The sequence below is a fragment of the Petromyzon marinus genome, chromosome 56 (genome assembly GCF_048934315.1).
Source record: "Petromyzon marinus isolate PM22_M1 ecotype Great Lakes invasive population chromosome 56, UKy_Petmar_22M1.pri1.0, whole genome shotgun sequence".
NCBI lineage: Eukaryota > Metazoa > Chordata > Hyperoartia > Petromyzontiformes > Petromyzontidae > Petromyzon > Petromyzon marinus.
In genome coordinates, this window is record NC_133722.1 from 5611912 (window position 1) to 5639712 (window position 27801).

The 27801-nt window shown below is 50.3% G+C and overlaps 1 protein-coding gene and 1 long non-coding RNA gene across 4 annotated transcripts in view; one reads left to right on the top strand and one right to left on the bottom strand.

Annotated features, from left to right (window-relative positions):
- LOC116954679 (histone acetyltransferase KAT7-like) overlaps positions 1 to 13303 on the bottom strand; it is a 49855-nt gene extending 36552 nt beyond the window's left edge. The window contains exons 1-3 of one of the 3 annotated variants that reach the window (XM_076052502.1): positions 13033 to 13303; positions 8146 to 8476; positions 1559 to 1744 (exon numbers count right to left, since the gene is read on the bottom strand). In XM_076052502.1, coding sequence (XP_075908617.1) covers positions 1559 to 1744; positions 8146 to 8476; positions 13033 to 13047 — 532 coding nt within the window. In that variant the 5' untranslated portion in view covers positions 13048 to 13303. Of the gene's footprint in view, positions 1 to 1558; positions 1745 to 8145; positions 8477 to 13011 lie in introns of all 3 variants that reach the window. The other 2 variants (XM_076052501.1, XM_032975378.2) reach the window with 2 other exon arrangements.
- Positions 13304 to 18299: 4996 nt separating this feature from the next.
- On the top strand, positions 18300 to 22481 carry LOC116954754 (uncharacterized). The gene is made up of 2 exons (XR_004404747.2): positions 18300 to 19473; positions 22062 to 22481. It is a non-coding gene; the product is annotated as an uncharacterized LOC116954754 (long non-coding RNA).
- Positions 22482 to 27801: the final 5320 nt, after the last annotated feature.

The window sequence follows — 27801 nt, forward strand, 5'->3', positions numbered from 1 at the left end:
GGAGGGACAATAATGAATTAACTCTTTGCGCAAGCTGTATAACGCGTTTGGGTGACTTAGCGAGTGCTTTTGCCCTGTGTGGACGTTTGTGTGTCACGAGCGTGGCTGTTAGGCGCGCGCCGTTTGCCCGATGTGCGCTCGTGCAAGTGGTTGCCCGAGAGCACGAGCTCGCGTGTTTGTGTGTTTATGTGTCGGTAAGCGCGCGTGTTTTTGCTGGTTTGTCCAGGCGAGCGCCTGCGTTTGTGCGCGATTGGGCACAAGTTTCTTGAGCGTGGTTTGTGTGTGGCCGTGTTTTTGTGTGTCGCACGTGTGTGTGTGTGTGTGTTGTGCACGTCCGCGTGTGTATGTGTGCGTTGCATGCTTGCGCTTGCACAGTAGGGGGCACAGGTGGTGCATCTGCCAGTCGTCTCAATCAGTCAACCCAAGGCATCCGGGTCTGTCCCGTGACCTTCTGTCGGCAATCCGTCGACACCTCACGTGGCCTCAAAGTGCTCCTAGCCAAGCAACAGGTGCCGCGGTGACATCGCTGTTGTTCTATTTGTATGTATGGAGGAGGATCATGAAGGACGCTACTACCGGGCGGTTGGAGGCAGTCACCCTCCAACAACAGCGGAGGGTGGAGGAGGAGCAACGCCTTCACAACAATCTGCTGGTCATCTCAATCAAAATCGGAACATTTATTTCTACCGGAGGAATCCTATCTAATAAATACAAGTCAATGTTTGTCTGTCTGTCTCTCTGTGTCTGTGTGTGTCTGCCTACTTGCAAGCTACAAAGCTATTTTTCACAGATCAACCTTGTGGTGGTACCCAGGGCTTCCATAAGCACCCGGCTCTCGCACAAACTGCGTTGCCAAGTCATTTTATGTCTGTTTAAGGCGAACGATGCGGCAATCTATTCCTCCCGACGAGCTCTACGCGATGCGCTAATCAAAGTTTTAAGAGAGTTTCTGTGTTTATGACCGCGGCAATTTTGGCAACGACGGGCGCTTGGTGAAGAACGAGAGGATCGGTTTCTGGTGGGTCGCGGCGTTGACGTGCGTGGTGAGACGGAATCGCCAAAAATAAATTAATTATCTTCTTTGGTTCTTTCTGGAGGACAGCGCTGTCCTCCAGACAGTCTCGTCCCTTCACCTGATGAAGGCCGCTTGGGTTGTGGCCGAAACGTCGTGAGAATTTTATTGCGTTATTTTATTTTATCAATTTATTTTATTCTCATTCTACGTGACTGTACCGAAAGAATCAAAGAAGATGAATCCTTGCAGTCACGAAAGCTTTAAACCGAAAAATAAATTAATCAATTGCAATTTTTGCTTCCGTTTATTCGGGCCCCGGGGGGGTCCCGCCATAAGGTTCAGACGTCCAGTCAGTCAACCCATGGCACCTGGGGTCTGTCCCGTGAACTCCCGTCAACAACGAGCCTTCAACACTTCACGTGGCCTCAAAGTGCACCTAGCCTGGTGACACCACCGCCACTTTGTGGGGAGCGGCGGCTGTTGTCGCCGTCATCGCCGCCGTCGTCCGTGCGTCCGTGCGTGCACGTGTGCACGAGTTCGCACCGCGGTCGGCGTGCTCCGTGGCCGTGTGCTCCGACTCGGAGCCAGAGGAGCGCGCGCGCCGCAGGCCGCCCGTCGCACGAGCGCCGTCGGTGAGGCCCGCGGTGCCGGCGGCAATGGCGAGCCGGCGCAGGGGGACGCCGTGGCCCCCCCTGCTCCTCGTGGGGTACGGCGCCGGTTCCCGCCCCGCTGCTCGCCACAGCCGCCACGCGCACACACACACACACACGCACGCACGCATGAGACGGCAGAGACAGGCAAGCGAGAGTCAATGTCAAGAAACACAACTTACCCCACTTTACCCCCCCCCCCCCGCTCTCCCTTAGTGTGCTGGTTATTGTTCTCCTCCCACTCCCAGTCTCTTCTCCCCCCCTCCCCCATTTTAATTGTCACCTTCGCCGCCCCCCACCCCCCCCCCCACGCGCCTTTTACGCGGTTCCGCCACGCCGTGATGAATGCTTGCGGATGTTTTTACGTATCTTGCTGTTGGAACTTCTCGGTCTGGCTTACGGCGCCCGCATGTTGTTGCAACAAACATTTATAAAAATCCGCTTTTATAGAAACGCAACCGAGGGTTACCCTGTCCGATCGTATCATCAACCACGGGCTCACATGCCCGTCACCTGTTCATGATATTACTAACGACGTTTTTTTTACGAATATATTTCCAACTCTTTCCTTCAACTTCATCCTGCTGTGCTGTCGGCATCGCGTAATGAGGCAGACTCCCCATTAAGGTCACCCACCGAGGATTCCACACCTTGCACGTGAAGACACATCGCGCGGAAGCGGACACCGCAGAACCATCTCTGAAATCCTTTCAGGTGACCTCTGGCTCACAGAGCTGGGGGCAGCCCTTTCCCACTTGCTGTGCAACTAATACTGCTCAACCCGAACGATAAATGCTCTGATACTTGCATTGCCTTTGTACTGTCCGCCTTTTGGCGTTCTCTGGTCTGACACTGGTGGTGAGACAAGGCCATAAAGAAGGCCGTCTCTGGTGGAGGCCAATCAGTTTCAAAGACAACGCAGAAATTATCGGAGCATGTTTGTTTGCACGCTTTACCACAAGTACGTGTGGTTAATGCGGACTTGCTTCCTTGCAAATGGTTTCGATTTGGTGCGTCAACATCTTAACACCATTTTTTTTATTGCCAGAAAGAGTAAAAAACTATTCCTATTTTTCATAATGTTCCTCACACGGAACCAACTTGACCACCGAGATCCCCGGCGAATCCTGCGGCTTCCCACGCGCTGCTGTCCTGTCCAAAGGCACCAGTGGACAAGCTGACCAAACAACGAGCTGGTCCGGAAACAAAACTACCCCCCCCGTCACATTGAGTCACCGACCGCGAACAACGGATCTAGCAACGCCCCACATGCTGCCGCTCAAGTTTGGGGGCAGCCCTCGGGAGCCACAAAGCCCAACATGGCACCGGAATTCGGTGGCCTGTGTCCTGGATTCCTAAAGAACCTGGAAAGGTAAAAATCCAAAAGAACGGGAAGCAAGCCAAAGTTATCGCCAATCCGAAACACGGATAGCCACAAGACTCGCCCGCCAGCTACCGGGCAATATCCCTTCTCCTCCAGGTTGAAGGAACGAGCCACACTTGCAGAGACTTTCACCCATCATCGATCCCCAACTGCCTCCCAAACGACCCGGATTCCGAACCGGTCATAGCTGCTGCGGACAGACTGTTGTTGCCTTCACCATCCTCATTGGCGCCGCGGTGGTGTAGATGTTAACTACCTCGCCTGGTATGCAAGAGGTCGTGGGTTCGATCCCAACCCTGACGCCTGCTGCTGTATATTTGAAGTTTGCAAGTTCTCCCCGTGGTCGCGTGCATTTTTCTCCGGGTCCTCTGGTTTTTCTCTCCACATTTAGAATGGACATGCGTTTAGAGTATTTGCCTACTATAAATTTCCACGTGATAAACCACTTCGTTGTCATTTGTGGCCAGGTCGCTTCTGAAAAAGAGCTACATAACTCAGTGGGCCCTACCTGGTAAAATAAAAAATATATAGTTTCCTTGAGTATGCGGTGGCTATCGATGTCACCCACTTACATAGCCGGACGAGTGGCTGCTGCCAGAGGTGGTGACGGCCATTCCATACTCGGGGGACGTGTTTCCAAAATGCGGCCACTCAGAAAATGAGGAAGCAGGACATAAACTCGAGGAATGGTCGTCGGCACGAGACACGTTCCCCTTCCGATACAATCCCCAACAGCCCTGCACATTCCACTCACCCTCGATGCGTTGTAACCAAAAAGTGCGCTATGGTCCCACTTCAGGATACCATAGAGCAGTGGTTCTTAACCTTTACGGCAGCCCTGCGCCCCTTCGGTTCTCAATCGTAAAAAAAAAAGTACAATGTTACTAAACACACAGGGTTTGATGAGACAAAGTAAGTTGTACTTTACGTGCCCGTGCCTAATTTGTGTTTCGATGATTTCCCTTCTAAAAAACATCTGGCCATGTTTCGCACCTCCAGAAAGGGCATCTCGCCGCTCCCCCCAAGGGGCGCGTGCACCCCGGGTTAAAAACCACTGCCCTCGGGGGTTATCACATGGGGAGAAGCCTGACCTTCAAGCCCCGCGTGAAACAGATCGGTGAAACTACCAAATCGAGAATCACCCTGCTGCAGAAACTTGCAGGTTAACGCCCTGGCGGGCGCCTCGGCCGATGCGCTGCCACCTGCCGCCCCTCTCACTGATCTACTCAGTGGCAGAGTCACCTGGTCCGGGGGAGCTCGTACACAGAACTGCCGGATGCACAATTAAATAACGCGACTAGCATCGTAACCGGAGCACTGAAACCGACGCCAATCCCCTGGGGATCCCTGTTCTGGTGAACATTATGCCACCAGATATCCGCAGAGACATTTGCGCAAAACTGCAGGGGAGTGGACACGTTTTCTTGCCAACGACCAGCACCTACTCATCAGACAAGACCTCAACAACGGTACTCGCCGCCAACTCAAGTTCCGATCCCCTTTCTGGGATCGCGCTGCTGCTGTCACCGCCCTAGATCGGGAAGAGAACGCCGCCGGCGAATAGAGGCGAATAGAATGGAACGCAGGAGCCCAGAATAATCCACCTCGTCCCAAGAGCCAAACATCACACCTCCTGGCTTACACATCCCAGAAAAGACTGGTTTAACCGTCGCCTGGAATCTCGAACATCGACGGGCTTAACGGAGGTGAAATATCAAAAACTACACAAACTCTCTCCTGAAGCCCTCTCGCGGCGAGTAGACTTCAACTTTGGCATCTAGCTCCTGATCGTGCAGCAGAACCCCTGCTCTTAACGACGGTAACTGGTTTCCACGAAACTGGTCATGAAGTGATTTGGTCACTAAGCTAATACACGTTAAAGGGTTACCCTTTTTCACCCAAAAAAATTACTTTATAATATTTAAACAATGTATATCAATGCATAAAGATACAAACAACGTTATAAACACATGATATTAAAAGAAATATGGTTAATAAATGCACTAATAAATATTTACTGTACCTACAATAGCCCGTCGTGAACAGGGGAATGGTCGGTAAGCGAACACACTGGGCTCTATGGAGGCACCACACTATTATACACTACAATAAACACTACACTATACACTACACACTACTATACACCACTATACACTACACTATACACTACTATACACGACACTATACACTCTACACTACTATACACTACACTATACACTACACTATACACTACTATACACTACACTATACACTACCATACACGACACTATACACTACTATACACTACACTATACACTACTATACACGACACTATACACTCTACACTACCATACACGACACTATACACTACTATACACTACACTATACACTACCATACACGACACTATACACTACTATACACTACACTATACACTACTATACACTACACTATACACTACACTATACACTCTACACTACTATACACTACACTATACACTACTATACACGACACTATATACTACTATAGACGACACTATACACTCTACACTACTATACACTACACACTGGGCTCTATGGAGGCACCACACTACTATACACTACACTATACACTCCACTACAATACACTACACACTGAGCTCTATGGAGGCCTGCCGTTAAGCGATTAGTTGTTAACAGTGGTGGTCGTGAAGACAGTTTCTACTCTACACTACTATACACAACACTATACACTGCCATACACTGCAATACATACTATACACGACTATACACCACACTACTATACGCTACACTATACACTACACACTGAGCTGTATGGAGGCCCGTCGTTAAGAGATTCAGTCGCTAACAGCGGTGGTCGTGAAGAGAGGTTCTACTTTACACTACTATACACAACACTACTATACACTGCCATACACTGCAATACAATACTATACACGACTATACACTCTACTACTATACACTACAGATTGGGCTCTATGGAGGTCCATCGCTAAGCGATTCAGTCGCTAACAGCGGTGGCCGTTCAGAGGGGTTCTTACGTATTGCCACACGCAAGAAAAGAATAGAATAATAAACACATCACGAATTAACTCCCTCAATGGTCTCCGTGACCCAAGCACAATTCCGGTTTTCTCCAAAGGCTATCCCGAATTAAACCGCTCCTCCTACGTGGCAAATGGGCTCCGTCCTATCTTCCGCTGCTCTCGCCACCGCAGACCACACCACCCTCCTTGAGTGCCTCCGTAACTCTGCGGGCACAGTTCGTCGGTGGAATGGAGACACCAGTCGTAACAATTCCGACTCTGTGACGCACCACAGCCTTTGCTCGCTCTCGTAGGCGAGGGAACGACTGGAGAGGCGCGAGAGAACGACGAGCCAGCGCCAACAATTTTCCCGAGCTCTGCGGTCCCCTATTAATTAAGGCGTTACCGGACAATTAACGAGCGTTTGCGCAGAGGAGGAAACGGCAGCATCTGCCAAAAGCGCGCTACGGGGAAACACTCTCTCATTGTCACAGAACATGTCGAGCCTACATTTTGGCTGTACTGCCGTTCTCCTGGCTAAAATAATAAACCTCACGGGTAAAATTGGCTTTGCTTTCCTGGCTTTTACATTATCACCCGCTCCCTATTTGGTTATATTATAATTGTACACGACTTCCTACCCTTGTTATCTCTCGCATTAAAAAAATTAACATAACAGACGTGGTAAATCAAATCAAATTGGGATGTTACATTTTTTTTTTTAAAAAGTGAAACTGCAACATTTTCTTTTGCTCACGATGAACGGTGATGCCGATGACGAAGGTGAACATGTACGCGTATGTTCAACCCCTCGCACCGTACGTAACCAAACGTGCTAATCGGAGGTTGGTGTGGGGGGGGTGTTGAGTTGAGGGACCCTCTCCATGGTCATCAGGGTCAGCTGGAGAGACCTCTGGGAGCATTTCAGCAGAGTGCTGAGACGGCAGACGAAAGAGCGAGCCGGCTGGAGAGCTGAAAGGTGTACGCGAGGCAGACTATGCGCACGGGATGTGTGTACGTACGTTGACAATTTTTTAATGCGCATCGGTGTTTTTCTTGATTAGAACATGTCCCCCGGAGTCTCACTTGTGTTTTTTTTTGTCGAAATCCTTGAGGATCGTTCCGACGTCAGCAGCATTTTTTCAAAAGCTCACAAAGGGACCTCTTTGTGTGAGAAAGAGTTCATCAGCCTGTTGATTCTCAGCGCATGAGCGATTTTAGTGTAAGCTCTACGCCTATGGCCAAAATGCATGTATGTTGAACTTCTTTCGCACCGTACGTAGCCAACCGTGCTAATCGGAGGTGCGGGGGAACGACAACAAACCAAACACAAAGAGCAGTTCGAAAAAAAAATGGAATTTGTCAATCTAGATAATATAATAGTGCATAGCTCCGGCAGCTTCCCAATTACGGTAGGAAGAACGTTCCAGACAGCCGCAGAAGCGCATCTGAACGCGCGCGATGCGGCTGTTCGATGGAGTTCGCGTGACGATGGTTCATGCTCCTTGACGAGATCAGCAAGGTATTGTGGTTCATTTGTGGCAAGCACTTGGTGCGTAATGAGTGCGACCTTATGCATTCGTTGAGGAACCCTGGTGCGAGGTTTGGCTCGATACCCGACATTAGCAGCGGTATGACGGGATGCTGGTGACGTGTGGAGTCTCGCACCGCATGAGAGTGACGGGGAGAAAATATGGCAACAACATATTGATCCGCAGAATCTACAAGCGGACCGCGCACTACTCGTCAACGCAGAGATGAGAATCTTAGCGGCGTCAAACCGCGTAGAACCAAAACATCACCCCCGTGTTCCGGAAGACAAAGCTCTTAATAAGCAAGCCGTGCACAGTTCGATAAAACAGCATTGGGCGAGGTGCGACTGCAGTTACTCAGAAAAATGAACAACGGACAAAAGCCGTTGATGCCACCGCCCCTCGCCAACGCTTTCTACCCTCCGCCAGATCCCGCAGCTGCTGCACAGCAGACACGGGACCTCCCCCCTACATCACTCCGTAACAGTTCCTCCAAGCGGCGGACATTCAGAATGGTACTGCCGGTGTCGGTGCTGCTGCTGCTGCTGCTGCTGCTTCGCACCTTCTCCCGGTGCGGCGCTGGTGGCGTTGCCGGTTGTGTTGGCGCTGTTGTTGGCGCTGGTGGCAGCGGCGGCGGCAGCGGCGGCTAGGGCCCGCGTGGAGCCGCGGGTTGAGCGTGCGAGCCTCCCCGAGCGACGTGGGCCTTGCCCGCCAGAGCTGCTATCGTCGCTCCCCTCCCCGGCCGAGTCCGTGGGCTCGGAGCCCTGCACCTCCATCTCCACCTCGTCGTCTTCCTCGTCCTCCTCCTCATCCTCCGCTTCGTCCTCCTCTTCCTCCTCGTCCTCCTCCTCTTCGTCCTCCTCGTCCCCCTCCGAGCTGCTGACGTGGCTCAGCTGACGTGAGCAGAGGGGGAGGAATTGAGAGTAAACATCTCCACGTGAGATTACTCTATATCAGTCATTCCAGGAGTCGCTCGGTTTTAACAGTGACATCGGTTAAGTGTCCAAAGAGCATCTCAAGACACTGTACAAGACAACCATATGAACATCAAAACTATAAACAAAAGTTCAAGTAACAAAAAAAATCATCATTCTGTTCTCCTGCTATCCCATTGTTGTTTATTGCAACCCAATTTGGTACTGCTTTGTCAGTGCTATTATCATCCTCTACTTTTTACTAAATATGACATATATTCCGACACAATTACCGTAGTTTCCTTCTTGATTTTATTTTATACCTACGTGACTTTACCGAAAGAACCAAAGAGTAGAATTAGTTTCCTGTTCTATGAATGTGAATTCCCTTGGTGCACTTCATTTCACAGAATGTATTTTGCAAACCTTAATGCATCTGATATTCATAGCAAATATATGCGAGCTTCTAATATATTACAGCAGAACTCGTCTTAACGACCAGCCCTGTTAACGACTAATCCGCTTAACGACAGGCCTCCATAGAGCCAAATGTGTAGTGTATAGTGTAGTGTATAGTAGTGTAGTGTATAGTGTAGTGGATAGTAGTGTATAGTAGTGTATAGTACTGTAGTGTACAGTAGTGTATAGTAGTGTAGTGTATAGTAGTGTAGTGTATAGTGGTGTATAGTGTAGTGTATAGTAGTGTAGTGTATAGTGTCGTGTATAGTAGCGTAGTGTGTAGTGTATACTACTGTGGTGTATAGTAGTGTATAGTGTAGTGTATAGGTGTGTAGTCCCTCCATAAACCTCAATGTGTTCGCTTACCGACCATTCCCCTGTTAACGACCGGCTGTTGTAGGTACAGTAAATATTAATTAACGCATTGAGTAACTACGTTTCTTTTAATATCATGTGTTTATAATGTTGTTAGTATCTTAATGTATTAATATCCATTGTTTAAATATTATAAAATACGTTTTTTGGGTGAAAAAGGATAATGTTCGATGCTATCGGAACGAATTAAACCCTTTAACGTGTATTTCCTATATTAGCTTAACGACCAAATCACTTCATGACCGTTTTCATGGAACCAATCACCGTCGTTAAGAGGGGTTCTACTATATTCATTTCATTAATCGTATATATTCAACAAATATTCATTCCCTGGAAGTCTTAAATCAAACACTGCTATCTCTGTACTGTTGGACATTCTGAGAGCACTGAGCTAACGCTTCAAACTTAAATGGTTCGTCAAATTGCTGGTAACATTGCGACATTGCAAAACGAACCCTGTGAGGATCCATCCTTGGGCATGCCAAACGAAAGCGTCGCACGCACGCACGCACAATTTCGAAACTGTTCGTAATGCTGAACGAATAAACCGACTTGTTGATGGCGCTGAACAGCCGCATTAGGGTCCGTCCATAAATGACGTCACGCGATTTTGGACTATTTTTGACCCCAAAAGGCGTCATCTGGTCGAGCACTATCTGGTCGAGCACCAATTGGGTCGAGGCTCAAAAGAAAGCCGTCCCTTGGTGTGGACCAATCAGTTTCAAGGACAATGCATATATTATCATAGTATGTTTTTTGTTTGCATTTTGACTGCAGGTATTGTGGTTAATGCAGACATGAATCCTTGTAAAAAGGTTTCAGTTTTGTTGCCAGAAAAAAGGGGGAAAACCCTATTATTACATTCTGGTACTGGCAAAGGAGGTCTAATAAGTAGAACGTGTTGTCTATATTTAAAGTTGCGCATTTTGATGTGATGTCACATTTCTCACACCCCCCCCTCGTCACACATCGTCACAAATGTCTGACCCCCGCCCCCCCTAGGTGCGTGACGTCATTTATGGACGGCCCCTTAGCGAGCGAGGAGACTCCATTTATCTGCGAATCGATTGCAAATAACTCGACGTCGATTGCTTATGAAACGCTGCGAGAGAGTCCAATTAGGTTGGTAATTTAAGGCAGAACAAGTACGTTGTTTATTAGCCGTTGAACCATTAATGTGAAAGTGCTCCGCTTAATTACTAAACTATTTACTATTTTTTTACTTTACCAGCTAAGGCCGAATATGAGCTATCTATATAGATTTTTTTTCAGAAGCGACCTGGCCACAAATGGTAGCTCAAGCAAGCGGCTCATCATGTTGTGGAAATTTATCAGCTGCAAAATACTCCCAACGGGTGATGTTGATTCTACACGTGGAGGGAAAACCCGGGGGGGGGGGGGGCGCCCGGAAAAAAATCCACGCGACCACGGGGAGAGAGAGACACCGCAAACTCCAAATATAAAGCAGCAGGCGTCAGGGTCGGGATCGAACCCACGACCTCCTGTATTCCACGCGAGGTAGTTAACATCTCCTAGCCACCGTGATGATGATGAGAGAGAGACACGCAAACTCCAAATATACAGCAGCAGGCGTCAGGGTCGGGATCGAACCCACGACCTCCTGTATACCACGCGAGGTAGTTAACATCTCATAGCCACTGTGATGATGAGAGACACCGCAAACTCCAAATATACAGCAGCAGCAGCAGACGTCAGGGTCGACATTGAACCCACGACCTCCTGTATACCACGCGAGGTAGTTAACATCTCATAGCCACTGTGATGATGAGAGAGAGACACGCAAACTCCAAATATACAGCACCAGGCGTCAGGGTCGAAATTGAACCCACGACCTCCTGTAGACCTGACGAGGTAGTTAACATCTCTGTGAATGATGACTGCATCTATGAATGTGAATGACCACTATGAGTACAAATGACTCTCTACGACTGTGACTCTCTACGACTGAGTGACTCTCTACGACTGTGACTCTCTACGACTGTGAGTGACTCTCTACGACTGTGACTCTACGACTGTGACTCTCTACGACTGTGAGCGACTCTCTACGACTGTGAGCGACTCTCTACGTCTGTGAATGACTCTCTACGACTGTGACTCTCTACGACTGTGACTCTCTACGACTGTGAGTGACTCTCTACGACTGCGACTCTCTACGACTGTGACTCTCTACGACTGTGACTCTCTACGACTGTGACTCTCTACGACTGTGAGTGACTCTCTACGACTGTGACTCTCTACAACTGTGACTCTCTACAACCGTGACTCTCTACGACTGTGACTCTCTACGACTGTGAGTGACCCTCTACGACTGTGACTCTCTACAACTGTGACTCTCTACGACTGTGACTCTCTACGACTGTGACTCTCTACGACTGTGAGTGACTATCTACGACTGTGAGTGACTATCTACGACTGTGAGTGACTATCTACGACTGTGACTCTCTACGACTGCGAATGACTGTCTACGACTGTGACTCTCTACGACTGTGACTCTCTACGACTGCGAGTGACTCTCTACGACTGTGACTCTCTACGACTGTGACTCTCTACGACTGTGACTCTCTACGACTGTGACTCTCTACGACTGTGAGTGACCCTCTACGACTGTGACTCTCTACAACTGTGACTCTCTACGACTGTGACTCTCTACGACTGTGACTCTCTACGACTGTGACTCTCTACGACTGTGACTCTCTACGACTGTAACGCTCTACGACTGTAACGCTCTACGACTGTGACTCTAACGACTGTGAGTGACTCTCTACGACTGTGACTCTCTACGACTGTGACTCTCTACGACTGCGAGTGACTCTCTACGACTGTGAGTGACTCTCTACGACTGAGTGACTCTCTACGACTGTGAGTGACTCTCTACGACTGTGACTCTCTACGACTGTGAGTGACTCTCTACGACTGTGACTCTCTACGACTGAGTGACTCTCTACGACTGTGACTCTCTACGACTGCGACTCTCTACGACTGTGACTCTCCACGGCTGTGACTCTCTACGACTGTGAGTGACTCTCTACGACTGAGTGACTCTCTACGACTGAGTGACTCTCTACGACTGTGAGTGACTCTCTACGACTGTGACTCTCTACGACTGTGAGTGACTCTCTACGACTGTGACTCTCTACGACTGCGACTCTCTACGACTGCGAGCGACTCTCTACGACTGCGAGCGACTCTCTACGACTGCGAGCGACTCTCTACGACTGCGAGCGACTCTCTACGACTGCGAGCGACTCTCTACGACTGCGAGCGACTCTCTACGACTGCGAGCGACTCTCTACGACTGCGAGCGACTCTCTACGACTGCGAGCGACTCTCTACGACTGCGAGCGACTCTCTACGACTGCGAGCGACTCTCTACGACTGCGAGCGACTCTCTACGACTGCGAGCGACTCTCTACGACTGAGTGACTCTCTACGACTGCGACTCTCTACGACTGTGAGTGACTCTCTACGACTGTGACTCTCTACGACTGTGACTCTCTACGGCTGTGACTCTCTACGACTGCGACTCTCTACGACTCCGAGCGACTCTCTACGACTGTGACTCTCTACGACTGCGACTGCCGTCAACACAAAGTGCACGGCGGAGGGAACCGAGGCCTCAAGGGCCTCCGTCAGCCGCTCCCGGGGCCCCACAACTTCACCGTCAAGACGCAGCGTTCCACCTTCCTGCGAGGCATTCCTCGTCAGCTCCGCGACGCCGTCGGTGGCGCGCCTTCGATCGGCAAGCGACAACAATCTCCAAAATCTATGAACTCCGATAAACTAATTAATCGAGTGCGAGCGTATAAAGATTAAAGGCCCGATTAACGTCAACGTTGTTTATTGGCGGCAACGCCACGGGAATACAAAAAATGAACTCCCACGGCCACCGTCCGTTACGTCGCCGCTGCCGCCCCCCCCCCACCACCATCATCCCACCGAGGGGGGGGGGGTCCTAACGGGGCACGCGATTGGTCAGTTGGAGGTCCCGTGAGCCGTTTTAAACCAATGGCGGCACGCGTCGCGAACGGCCACCGCACGCGTCGCGAACGGCCACCGTACACGCCGCTGATGGCGCGCGACGTCGACGGGAAAAACGCGATTCGTAATAACTCGCGAGCTAACGTATTATTTTTTTCGAAGCGCGTAATGGCTTTTAAAAGAAAAATAGGGGTTTTTTTGGTTTTTATTCGACTTGCAATGTTTAGCAAATATATATGGAAAAAAATAAGCTTTCGTACAACTTTGTGATCGCAATAATAAAAAAAAGATGTTACATAATCTCGTTGAGTTGCCATATGGGCCCAATAATCATTTGGCTGCGATCAGTGTCCACGTGATAAGCCGCTTTGTTGAGCTATCGTTTGTAATGGTCAGGGCGCTTCTGAAAAAAATAACGAATAGCTCAGTCGACTTTACCTGGTAAAATATATATAGTTTAGTTTTATCTTAATTTTTTTTTACTAATATGCTTACCTTACCTATACTTTGCATTCCTCTCGGGTTTTTAAAAAAATATATTATTTGTCGTAACTTTCTGATCCGACCCCGCTGGACGTCTGTGCAAAAGAGCTTTATAGCTCATCGTATTTCTCGAGGATAAATAAAAAATTCTAATTTTAAAACGCGTCCTGAGTGCATTATGCAAATGTGTGGCTCCCGTTGGTCTCAACGATCACGGGTTCTACCCATAATGCAATGTGCCCATCAGCATGATATAATTCACCCTTAAAACACAAAATAGTTTACTTCGTATTTGTCTGTCACTGAATAATAGCTACGAATAATGTAACTATTCATACGCCAATTGAAATAGACATGCTCGTCGGTAAACATTTCTTAGAAATGTCATTCTTATCCGGCTCCCATAGTGTAAATGTTCAGTCTCCAACTCTTATTATCCCCATGATGTCTCCAGCGGCATTGCGTTTTTGGTGAAACGTCGCTTAAATGGGTTTCCTCTGAAGGGCACAGCAGTGATATTGACGGCTGTAGCTCGATGCGCTATCCCTTTTACAGTAGGGTAACCACGGCCACCACAGAAGATAATTTTCAGTGTGGGATTTTTTTTGGCTTTTGTTATTTTCCATTCATTAATTTGTATTTTTATTATTTTGGTTTAATTTTTTCCATGACTTTACCGGAAGAACCAAGAATATGAATGTCTGCAGTCACGAACGTTTTAAGTCAGGAGATAATCCCTTTCATTTTATTTGTGTCGACCGCTTGAACATTTAAACCTCGCTGCTACTGCTGCTACTGTTGCACAATCACAACAGCGATGTTTGCTGATGCACATTCACATCGGCGATGCTGCTGCTGCTACGGTGACAGCGGTGCCTGCGCACCGCTGTAACCGTAACAAGCAATGCCAACAAAAAACGTGGACACGTTCATCTTATGAATGCGAACTTTAAATGAAATATGGAGAACAGGCGACGTTTCGGGCAATGACCCGTCTCACTCCACTCACTCACTCCACTCACTCCACTCACTCACTCCACTCACTCCACTCCACTCACTCCACTCACTCACTTCACTCACTCCACTCACTCACTCCACTCCCCCCCCTGCTGCTGGTCCGTTATGGTCCCCACCCGCTCCTGGTCCATCATGGCCCATGCACCTCCTACGTATATCGTGCTCATTTCTATGCTAATTCCTTTGTCAAGCGCTTTGCTTCCTCCCACACAGCTTAAAGGACACGATCTGGGCTTTGCTGTTTTCACTCCAACGCTGTCCTCATGACAGCACGGTCCCTTCACCTGATGAAGGCCACTTGTGTTGTGGCCGAATCGTCGTGAATTTTTTGTTGTTGTTTGTTACGTGACTTTACCGAATAGAACCAAAGAGTATGTGTGTGTTTGTGTTTTTTGGGGTGTGTAATGTCGCCCGCATGCCCAGTTACACATTTATAAATCATCTCACCGTGCCCCCAGGGGTCTGTGATGAGACCCACTGGTTTAATTACAGCATTGTCAACCTACCTACCCAACGACACAGTAGGGGGCACAGGTGGTGCATCGGAGATTCATCAGGGTCAGTCGACCCGTGGCACTTCGATCTGCCCTGTGACCTCCTGCCAGAGGGCCTTCGACACATTCACGTGGCCTCAACAGAGATAGAGTGAGCATCTAGCTGTGTGTGTGAGTGAGTGTGTGTGTGCTGTTGGTCAGTCAACCCATGGGCACCTGGGTCTGCCCCGTGACCTCCTGCCAGCGGGCCTTCGACACTTTCACGTGGCCTTAACGTGCACCTAGCCTGGCACAAGCGCCGTGGTGACGCCACTGACACTTAGTGGTTTAATGGCGGTTGTCGTTGGGTAGGTAGGTTGACAATGCAGTAATTAAACCGGTGGGTCTCAACCCAGACCCCTGGGGGTACGGTGAGACGATTTATAAACGCGAGAAATTATAACACGCGTGAGAGAGTCATTGGTGAACAATCACGTACGGTGTGAATCTGCCAATATAAAATAACTACGATAACATTAAATCCATATGGTAACCTAAAATGGTATTTAAAAAAAACATTCTAAACGCGTTGCTTGTTAACAATGGTGTTTCCAAGGGTAACCAGCGAGCGCGAACAATCTATTTCGCTTGCAGTTAGCTGTGTGCCTATGTGTGTGAGTCTCTCTCTCTCTCTCTGCTTGTGTGTCGGTCTGTGTGTCTCCGTGTCTGTGTTTTGTCTCTCTCTCAAATTTGAGCAATCTTTGGAAGAACGTAATCAACCAGGTGGGGTGTTGACTGTCGTGTTGGCCAACTCTCTGTGTTGTATTGCATTATATTTCCAAGTTTCCTATGTTTGTTTTCTCATTCATTTTGTACCTGATGATGGTTGCTTGTGTTGCAATCGAAACGTCGTATTTTATTATTTCATTTTATTTCTTTCCACGTGACTTTACCGAAAGAACCAAAGAGTAATTCCTGCAGTCACGAAAGCTTCAAAATCGAGTTTAGTTCGCAGTTATACTTTAACAAATTGTCCTCACAAAATGGACAATTTGTTAGAATGTTTAAGTTCATTATTCATACATCTATTGCTCAGAACCAAGTTGGGTCAGGCTAGGGGAGGGGGGTTACTCGGTTAACACAACAGTCAACAAGGGGGGTAAAGTAGCAGCTTGACAAGGTTGAGAACCACCGCCTTATTAGGTAGAGAGATGGAGATGATCTAAGTTAAGACACTATATGTTTGGAGAGATATATTTGTGTTATCGGATTTTGAAGGATTTTTTTCGGATCATTTATATTATTTAATGATTTAGCAATTTCAAAATTCGGATCGTCCAAACTGATTTTCAGATATTCTTGGTTCTTTCGGTAAAATCACTTAGAAGGGAAACAATAAAATAATACAAATATAAAACAATAAAATTTTCTTGCTGTGGTTTTCACACCTGATGATGATTGCTTGTGTTGCAGTCGAAACGTCGTGGAATTTTATTTTTTATATTTTTATTATTTTATTGTTTCCCTTCTACGTGACTTTACCGAAAGAACCGAGAATATGAATCCCTGCAGTCACGAAAGCTTTAAATCAAAATTAGATTTTCAGATATATATATATATTTTCACTTTAATTTTAACATTTGCAGAACATTCCCAGAAGACATGTTAGGTACGGATGGCGAGATGCGAACTCCCTCGCCTTGTCTACAGGATGTCGGGGGTTCGATCCCGACCCTGTGACGTCTGCTGTATATCTGGAGTCTGCAGACGCAAACTCCAAATATACAGAAGGCGTCATAGGGTCGGGATCGAACCCCAGTACTCCTGCATACCAGGCGAGAGAGTTAACATCTCACCACCGTTATGATGATGATAGAGAGACGCAAACTCCAAATATACAGCAGACGTCAGGGTCGGGATCGAACCCACGACCTCCTGCATACCAGGCGAGGTAGTTAACATCTCACCACCGTGATGATGATGAGAGAGACGCAAACTCCAAATATACAGCAGGCATCGTCAGGGTCAGGATCGAACCCACGACCTCCTGCATACCAGGCGAGGTAGTTAACATCTCCTAGCCACCGTGATGATAATGATGAGAGAGAGAGAGAGAGACGCAAACTCCAAATATACAGCAGGCGTCAGGATCGGGATCGAACCCACGACCTCCTGCATACCAGGTGAGGTAGTTAACATCTCCTAGCCACCATGATGTTGATGATGAGAGAGACGCAAACTCCAAATATACAGCAAGCGTCGTCAGGGTCAGGATCGAACCTACGACCTCCTGCATACCGGGCGAGGTAGTTAACATCTATCCACCGTTATGATGATGATAGAGAGACGCAAACTCCAAATATACAGCAGGCGTCATGGTCGGGATCGAACCCACGACCTCCTGCATATCAGGCGAGGTCGTTAACATCTCCTAGCCATCGAGGCACCACGCTCATACTTACATAAGCGTGTACCACCCTGAATGACGGCCTCTTCATTTCGTGTATGCCATGAAGGTTTGTTTGACCATACTTCACCAAACTGGTCAGTGTGAGTTGGTTCAACAGTGCAGTTCCATGACTGGGGCGGATGTCGTTCAGAGTGGCCGGGTTCAAAACTCAGCGCCCCAACCGCTGCGCCACCGCTCCACCTTGCTCTACCGCTTATGATTCGAGAAAAGTGAAATCAACATTTTGATCAACTGCACAGTTTTTTTATATATTGACACTCACTGCACGTGTGAAGGTCATACTTCGTGCGTACGCGCTCGGCAGCAACATCTCGACGCTGTGAACACTTGACAGAACCCTCCGAAAAGGGATTTGTTGGCCCAAAAAGCGTAAAAATATATTTTTTAAATAGTAACACATGCATTGCGTGCATGTGTGGCAAACGTGTCAGGGCTGTTCCATCCGCCTTGGCCCCGTGGGTGGGGGGGGGGGTTGTGGTTGTGCCCCCCCTGCCCCCCCCTTGCAATGGACTCGCCCGCTCCAAGAGAAGCGATGTGGAGACGTGGCACCACGAGGAGAGAGCAGGGGAACAGGGACACGCAGGAGGTCGAGGGGGGATGGAGCAAGAGAGAGAGGAACAATGGAGGTGGACCGTCGGGAGGCTGAGAAGAGAGGAACAACATTCGGAGCGGGAAGGGGGAGAACGGGAGGGGGAACAGAGGAAAAGGATCGGAGTCAGAATGTTAATTTAGACTGGAAGAATCCGATGAGCTGTGAAGCTCTTCTATCGCAGATGTTGAGTATGGACGGGTCAGCAATTTGGGACAGCAATCAATACACACAAAAAGCGTTTGGAGCGCAAAATAGAGAGAGAGAGAAAAAACGATTAGCAAGACACTCAATATCAATGCGTAATTCATGAATAACAGGAGGGAGGCATCAGCAGGAGTAACACAGAGCAATGGAATATGAACGAGAAAGAGAGGAACAGGGGGGAACAATCGGAACGGCGGAGGGTGGGGCAACGGAGGAGAACAGAGAGGGACAAGAGACACGGACCGTGGTATGAAATAACAGAGGTGGAAGAGGGACAGGGGAGACAGCGCAAGGGATGGAGAGAGGAGTAACGGGAGGAGGAACGTCACAGAGATAACGACAGCAAACAGCGGCGGTAGAGCAACAGGAGGGGGGACTGGCGGAACGATATTCGGGAACCAGCAGGATGATGAGACACAGCTGGATGAAGAGTTGCAGGAACTTTAGTGGGGGGAGGGGGCAGGATCAGCAGTTGTAGGAATAGGAGGAAGAAAGGAAGAATAGCAGAGGAACGGGAAATAGCGCTCCAGTGTGCGCGAGGAGGAACAGTCGGAGGAACAGGGAGACGGAGCACTTAGGACATTATTTTTTTGTTTAAACACAGTTGCTGAGCGTAGGGGGTCCAAAACGTCACGGGGCCAGTAACAAAGAGCACGATTTAAAATCTCTTCACAAATAAGGGGGTGCTGTAACACGTCGCTTTGAATGAAAGTTATTGTATAGGAGGGGCTTGGCAGTTCCGGACGATGGGAGGGGCTTCCAGGAGACGGAATTTAAGGGGCAACAGGAGAGAGCGAGAGGAACAGTTGGAACGATAGGAGGGGGAACGGACGGACGGCGGAACGTCTGGAGGAACGGGAGATTAGACGTCTGGAACAAGTCGAGAGGCTGGCAACAGTGGCGGGTATGATATAACCAATCGCAGTTCCGACACACGTGTCACTTTCCTCGCGAGCAAATGTACCAAATCGCAAAAGGGATCTCGTGAACGTCACCGCTGCTCTCGTTTCGCTTCTCGACTCGTCCGCGTTGGAACAAAAAAAAATCAAAATTTGCGAGCGCGCTCCGTCTGAATTCGGTTTTCACACGCGGGCGTTCCGTCGCACGCGACTTTATGGTTGCATGCAACCGCATGACTTATTGAACTCGGTCGCATGCAACTGGATGTAGTGCATCATAAGGCGATTGTGTTGCGGGCGATGTGCGCAACTAAGTCGCTCGGGACTTGGATCGAATTTGAAAGGCGCTGTACTGGTCGGGTTATCGCGATATGGAGATGCTGCTACGATATATATCGCACGATATTACACCCGCGATAATTGCATCGCCTTTGCCTTTTTTAAAATACCGTAATCGTCACATCTGCATACATCTGTGTGTGTGTGTGTGTGCATCTGTGTGTGTGTGTGTGCGCGTGTATCTGGGTGTGTATCTTTGAACGTGAAATTCAGTGTCTGTGTATGCACGTGTCTGTGTGCGTAGTGGGAGCGGCAGCCCGTAGTGGATAAACCCCAGTTCGATTCCCGCTCACGGTCACCAACAACCGGTGGCGATGATCTGATCCGGTCCCGGGCCACCCGCTAGGTCGACTCAGCCTTACACGAGTGCCTGGTGCGGTGTGCAGTGAACATCGCCACTTAGGGGGACAAAGGCGGTCCGGGCGGGGTGTTGGCCACCCACGGCCTCGTGTTGCCGTGCCGGCCTTCATAGTTTACTACTCGCGAGCAGCACTTGCCCTAACAAGTCTGTTCAGGGCTATATATGGAGGAGCTTTATCTTTTGTGTGTGTGTGACGCATGACCCTGTTGGGCGACTTTGTATGAAGTCTGGGCGCGGTTTTTCCCCGCGGGTAGCTCCGCGAGGTTGTGTTTGTGCGTGTGTCTGTATGTATCTGTGAGTGTGTACGTATCGATACGTGTACACGTGTCCACGTGTCTGTGTGGGGAGCGGTGGTGTAGCGGTTAGCGCGCTGCGCTATGAACCCGGCGACCCGGGTTCGGATTCCCGCTCACGGCCAACATCCAGTGACGATTATCTGAACCGGTCCTGGGCCTCCCCTAGGTCGACTCAGCCTCGAATGAGTACCTGGTGCGGTGTGTAAACATCGCCACTAGGGAGGCAAAGGCGGTCGGGCGTGGTGCTGGCCACCCACCTCCTCGTGTACCGTTGCGGCCTTTATAGGTGCTCGCTAACAGCACTTGCCCCTACAGTCTGCTAAGGCTATATAGGGGATATTTGTCTTTGTATGTTTCTGTGTACGTATCGATACGTGTACACGTGTCCGTATGTTTATTCCCTGTAATGAGGCGGTGGCGCACTGCGCTACGAACCCTTCGACCCGAGTTCGATTCTTGCTCCAGTGGCGAGTGATTGTCCGAAACGGTTCCTGGCCCGCCTCTGGGTCCACTCGGCCTTAAATTATTACGACCTGGATGCGGTGTCTAAACGTCTGCGCTGGGGAGACAAAGGCGGACGGGCGTGGTTACACCCCACCCCACCCCACCTCGTGTGTGTGACAGCCTGCGGACGCTATACGGGGGACCTTTTGCATGCGGTCCCGCGCGAGTTTGTTGCGGGGTAGCTGCGCGCGCGCGCGCGCGCGTCTTGCCCGGAATAAGTGCGGAGAGGAACGATGGTGGAGACGTCACGGCCCAGGATGAGAATGATTGCCTGATTAACCATGCTGTCATCAGCCATCCATTGTCTGAGGCCCAGACCAACCCCCCCCCCACCTCTCTGATGCACGTGTCATCATCATCAGCGTTATCAGCAGCAGCAATATCATCAGATATCAGCAGCATCGGCATTGCACGGCAGCATCGCCAGCAGAAGCGTGAGCCATGTACACGTGCTGTACGTGGAACTTCTTTCGCGCCGTACGCAGCCAACCTTTTCGCTTAGCAGTTGGAAAGAAATGCCACGGTCTATCCACTGCTGGATGAAGACCCCCCCACCCACCCCCCGCGTAGTCTCGCGATGCCGCGATGCCGCAATCCTTGTCGATCCTACCCAAGCGCTAGACTCGGTCGTCACATCGTCTGCACGTGCTGCACGTGCTGCACGTGCTCTCGGTCCACGCTGTCGCCTGCAACTATCATTCCATCACCAGGGCTTGCCCGGTAGCCACGGGGTCCCTTCGAGCCAGAGCGTGCCCCGACTAAGCCAAACTCACTTTTATTATTAACAGTCAATGCGATGTCTCCCCCCTCCCTCTCTCACCCACCCCCCTCCCTCCGTCACACCCCCCCCCCCTTCTCCTCTCTCCCTCCATCTCTCTCTGCTCCTCCTCGCAACCCTCCCCAGCTGCATCCCTCTTGGCCCTCATTTCTCGCTCCCTCCCATCACCCCATCTCCCTCCACCTCCTTCTCCCCTCTCCCCCACTCTCCTTTCCCCTCTCTCGCTCCCCATTCCCCCTCGCTCCATCCCTCCCCCCCACCCCATTTTCTCTCTCCCTCCTCTCTATTCCCCCCCCCGCCCCCCCCCCCCCCCAGAACGTCGTCAGCACAAGCCGCGCGCCGTGAGCTCAACAAAAAGTCCTCAATGCTTCATCGTCAGCCACGGTCTATCCACTGCTGGATGAACACCTCTCCCCAGCCCACCCTCCCCACCGACGCCCCCCCCCTCCCCAAAGCTCACGCGATGCGACAATTTGAGTGCGCGTGAGGAGCCGATCCCATCGCTCCATCTCCGCGGTGATCGTCGTCTGCGCCGTTAAGTTATTTTTCTACAACTCCCTCCTCCTCCTTTGACCGTCGCTCCGCCGTTAGTCTCGACCATGCATCGAGTCGCGTGCACGTCCTGCGGCCGAGCCGTGTTACATCCCCGCACCCGTGTGGGAATGCCGGCGGATTAGGGGAAGGCCTTCATCCAGCAGTTGATATATCACGGGTGGTGGTGCGTGATGATGATGATGAAATAAAGGATGCGTGTGCTTGTGTGTGATGCCCGACGTTTCACTCCACGTGCCGGGAACTTCTTCAGGAACTGATTTGAACAGATGCAATCTCTGTTACAAGGCATCGCCCTGAAATTAAAATGAATGTTCTGCGGAGGGCGAAGTACTCGGTTCACCGACGGTGATGACGACGACGATGTGGATCTCGCACACCTGCCAGAGTTTATCGTGAGCAGTGTGGAACTCTAGACCAAGTCCTGCCCTATATGAGAGACATTTACCAACACGTATGTATGTTGAACTCTTCTTTGGTTCTTTCGGTAAAGTCACGTGACTTTACCGAAAGAACCAAAGAAGATGAATCATTGCAGTCACGAAAGCTTTAAATCGAAATTTATGTTGAACTCATTGTGCGATGTACTGACGTCGCGGGCACCACGTGTATGTGGGTGCAGTACTGGCCATAGAGGGTCTCGGTGAGCGCTGACTGGCAGTCCTGGGTGGCACCACGCTCTGCGTGCAGTGCCGACCCCTACAGGACAGGGTGTGAGAATGCCGGCCATGTGGTTACAAAGGGCCATGGCACTCCGGTTGACCCCGAAGGACACGTGACCGTTAAAGTCTACACAGGGCCATCCCAGGTGGGTGCTAGGGGTGGTCACGTGTCAGGGTCGAGATCCTGCTGGAGGCTTCTAGAAGGTGGTCGTGGCTAAGGGCGCAGCCAGCCACGCCACGGAGGATATAAGCCGAGTCCCCGAGAGGGACCGGCTGCTGTTGTTTCATCCTGAAGAAACCATCGTCTACGTTCTACGTCCTACAGACTCTCCAACACGTGGAGCCGGACCCGAGCTGTGGTCCGGTCCGTATAGTAGCTGGTGGTCACCACCCGGTTAACTATACCAGTCACGTTGTAAGTAGCGCAGTTAGCCTGGTGGTCAGCACCATCGGTTGTTATCTGGTTAAGGGGCAGTTACCCCGTTGTGTTGGTATGAATAAATGTGCTGCCTCTAAAGAGTACGTCTGCGACTCAGTTGAATTCACTACATTATTTCGCACCGTACGTAGCCAACTAATCGGAGATGCGGGGGGACAACAAATTCAACGCAAAAAGCAGTTCGAAAGAAATGAGTTTGTCAGTCGGGATGATTTAACAGTGCATAGCTCCAGTGGCTTCCTAATATCGGAAGGAAGAGCGTTCCAGACGGCCGCATGCATACGCGCACCGCACCTCCGATTAGCACGGTTGGCTACGTACGGTGCGAAAGAAATTAAACACACGTACATATACCGCACCTCCGATTAGCACGTGTGGCTACGTACGGTGCGAAAGAAGTTCAACGCACGTACGCACTCCGCACCTCCGATGGGCACGGTTGACTACGTACGGTGTGAAAGAAGTTCAAAACACGTACATACACCGCACCTCCGATTGCCACGGTTGACTACGTACGGTGCGAAAGAAGTTCAACGCACGTACGCACACTGCACCTCCGATTGCCACGGTTGACTACGTACGGTGCGAAGGAAGTTCAACGCACGTACGTGCGCACGTTTAAAAATGTAGAATATCCGAGCACCTGGAGAAAGATCCGAGCAGTCTATATTCCCGTACATGCGGAGGTGACAGATGTTTCTCAATTTAGTGTACTGCCTTCTCCTGGCAAGCCAGGAGTGCGGCTCCTCTCGAACGCCGACAGAACCCAGAAGGAAAGATAAAAAACCGGGAGAAGACGCCACCCAACGCATACGCAGGTGAGTGACGCTAAACATTAAACTCCCCACAGACGGATTCAGGAATCCACAGCCGCATTTCCATCTCCTGGTCATCGCCAGCGTCTTTGTTTTTTTGGAGGTAACTGGGGAAAAAACGTGATGAAATATTTAATCATCTCGGGCCACAGGACTAGGACCAGCGGTATCGAACGGAGCAAGAGGGCCCTCGCCTCGAAACGTCTGGCACTTGGTTCAAGCAAAGCCTGACTGTGCTGCTGATGAGACGCTGAATGTGGAAACCGGTCACTGCCTTTAAACATCTGCAGGCAGCTCACCAGCACTGACTGGTTCAAGCAGAGCCTGACTGTGCTGCTGATGAGACGTTGAATGTCGAAGGCGTTCCAGAGTTTTGCTCGTGTTGAACCGATGCTGCTGATGCACCTGCCAGAAGATTGTGCGGCTCATGTGATGTGTTTTTTTTTTAAATGTTACATATTTATTTAACGTACGTTTTATGCAGACGGACAGATACGGGAAGGAGGGGCGGTGAAGTATGGTCGAACAACCACGCATGCCCGACACGGGCGTGGGGAGGCCTTCATCCAGCAGTAGATTGCCCAAGGGCTGTGATTTATCACTGCCGTCGCATTTCCCGGATTATAAGACGCACTTATAGGACGCGCTCCCCTGTGTTCGAAAGCAAAAGCTGGGAGTGCCTCCTGTCATCCGATAGGCGCGTGTGTGTGTTTGTGACGAGGGTTGTGTTGCTGCCACAACGTTATGGGTAGAGGTAGTGTAGTAGATTTTGATTTAAAGCTTTCGTGACTGCAGGGATTCATATTCTTGGTTCTGTCGGTAAAGTCACGCAGAAGGGAAACAATAAAATAATAAAAATATAAAACAATAAAATTATCACGACGTTCCGACTGCAACACGAGCAATCATCATCAGGTGTGAAAACCACAACACATTTTCTTGTTGTGGTTTGCACACAACAACTTTTCTTGCTGTGGTTTTCACACCTGATGATGATTGCTTGTGTTGCAGTCAAAACGTCGTGAGAATTTTATTGTTTTATATTTTTATTATTTTATTGTTTCCCTTCTATGTGGTGACTTTACCGAAAGAACCAAGGTAGTGTAGTCGTTGTAGCGGTCAGCGCGCTGCGCTACGAACCCGACCACCTGAGTTCGATTCGCCGCTCACGGCCAACACCAGCGACGATTATATGAATCGGTCCTGGGCCTCGCCTAGGTCGACTCAGTCTTAAACGAGTACCTGGTCCGGTGTGTAAATATCGCCACGAGATTAAACGAATGCGGCCGGGCGTGGAACCTTGCCACCCACGACCTCGTGTGCCGTGCCGGCCTTCACAGGTGCTACTCGCGAGCAGCACTTGCCCCAACAGTCTGTTACAGGCTATACGTGGGGGTCTTTGTCGATAACTTTTAAACTAAACTACATTGGTGGCTGATTTCCGATGGTGCGGTTGATTCTGCAAGTGGTGATGCCAGCTGCCAAGCAGCTTGAAGCTGCTGGTGAATGCTGCTGTTGCTGATGCTGCAGCCACTATTGCTGCTGCTACCACTGCTGAAGTTGCTGCTTCTCACTGTAACCTGGGGGTGCTGCAGATCTTGTCACCCATCTAAACTAAACACATCTTTCTATGTTACCAGGTAAGGCCCCACACTGAGCCATGTAGCTCTTTTTCAAAAGCGACCTGGCTATCACAAATGAAAGCTCAACGAAGTGGCTTCTCGTCACGTGGACATTTATAGCAGCCAAATGCTCTTAATTGCGTGATGTCGAATCTAATTGTGGAGGGAAAAACCGGAGGGCCCGGAGAGAAAATCCACGCGACCACAGGGAGAGGGAGAGAGAGACACCGCAAACTCCAAATATACAGCAGGCGTCGGGATCGAACCCACGATCTCCTGTAGACCAGGCGAGGCGGTTAACATCTCGCCAACCGGACACACACTAGCGATGCGTCTTATTATCCGGAGCGTCCTATACTCCTTCGAAGCTGTGATGAGTTTATACTAGTAGGAACCTCCTGGTTACACCAGCCCACACGGGATTATTGTGTCCGTCCGTCCGTCGTGCATCCAAAAATTGTGAGGGTGGGGCTGGGTGGAGAGGGGAGGGTGGGGAGGGGCTGGGTGGGGAGGGTGGGGAGGGGTGGGGCTGGGTGGAGAGGGGCTGGGTGGGGAGGGAGGGTGGGGAGGGGCTGGGTGAGGAGGGGCTGGGTGGGGAGGGTGGGGAGGGGTGGGGCTGGGTGGAGAGGGGAGGGTGGAGAGGGGCTGGGTGGAGAGGGAGGGGCTGGGTGGGGAGGGTGAGGAGGGGCTGGGTGGGGAGGATGGGGAGGGGCTGGGTGGGGGGTGGGAGGGGTGGGGCTGGGTGGGGAGAGGCAGGTCACCCCGTGGTGCCCTTATAAAACTCAACGTTTAACCTACTCACGCCGGCTTGTGCCCGCCCTCACAGTCGGGCATATTTGCGGAATACACCACGTGGTGCCGCCGTTGACCCTGGCCATTGACCGAGCAACCCGACGTTCCTACCAGCTCCCTCCGCAGGAGAATGTGTTTTTCATACCGACTCATTCGCAACAGACTCCGCTCCCCTCTGTCGGCAAGATACAGCAACTGCAGGTGTACGCATTGACATCTCCACAAATATCCCGAGACGCCTGGACCAGCGTGTGGAAGAGTAGGCCGAATACACTCTCAATATACTCCCGAGAGCCCCCGTCTAAGCGAAGGCCCAGGACATTGCAGGGCCGCGCCTTTACCTGCCACTCGAACGCACCCAGCCGCGGCATTGTGCGACCCCCCGATTAGCACGTGTGGCTACGTACGGTGCGAAAGAAGTTCAACGTACAGTGCATATATTGGGATAACATTTTTCAAAGTTACACGGATCGACCGTGGTGGAGCTTTGCCTGGTGTTGTGAGTCGACGGGGATGGCCTTGGGTCCATGTTGGCGTTGTTTTTTTTTTGTGCCAAGGTTAACTTGGTCTCTCCCCTATTCTATTTAGAATGTATATCCAGCGCCCTGCCCAGGGGGGGGGGGGGTACACAACGGGGCAAAAAAGGGGTGGGGGGGGAGCGGTTGGGGTGGAGCGGGAGAGGTGACGCAAGAGATGGAGTTGACAGGGGCCTGGGAATGGAGCTGCTGATGTCACAAGGGGTTAGCGAAGGAGGAAATCGGTGGAGCGTGACGGTGAATGGGGGGGGGGGTGACTGATGGGTGCAACGTGAGTGAGAGGCAGGGGGGGGGCGCATATTTCACCTAACCCCGACTCTAAAGCCAGTAGATAAAGCAAACTATGTTATCGAAAATAGAGAGGGGGGGAGGGGGGGTTTGGGTTAGATCTATTATGGATGATATTGGTCGCGAAAGCCTACACGTGTTAAACAAACGATTTTATTTTAGCCGGTAAGGCCACTCGGCTTTCACAAACGACAGCTGGGATGAGTGGTTGATCATCGCACGGAAATTTATAGCAGCATAAGCAGACCCTATAATACGGGGTGTTTCAAAAGATGGACCCAATTTCAAAGCAGTATATTTCACGATGGCAACATGTTACAACTACACAAAAAGTTACGAACGGTTTAAT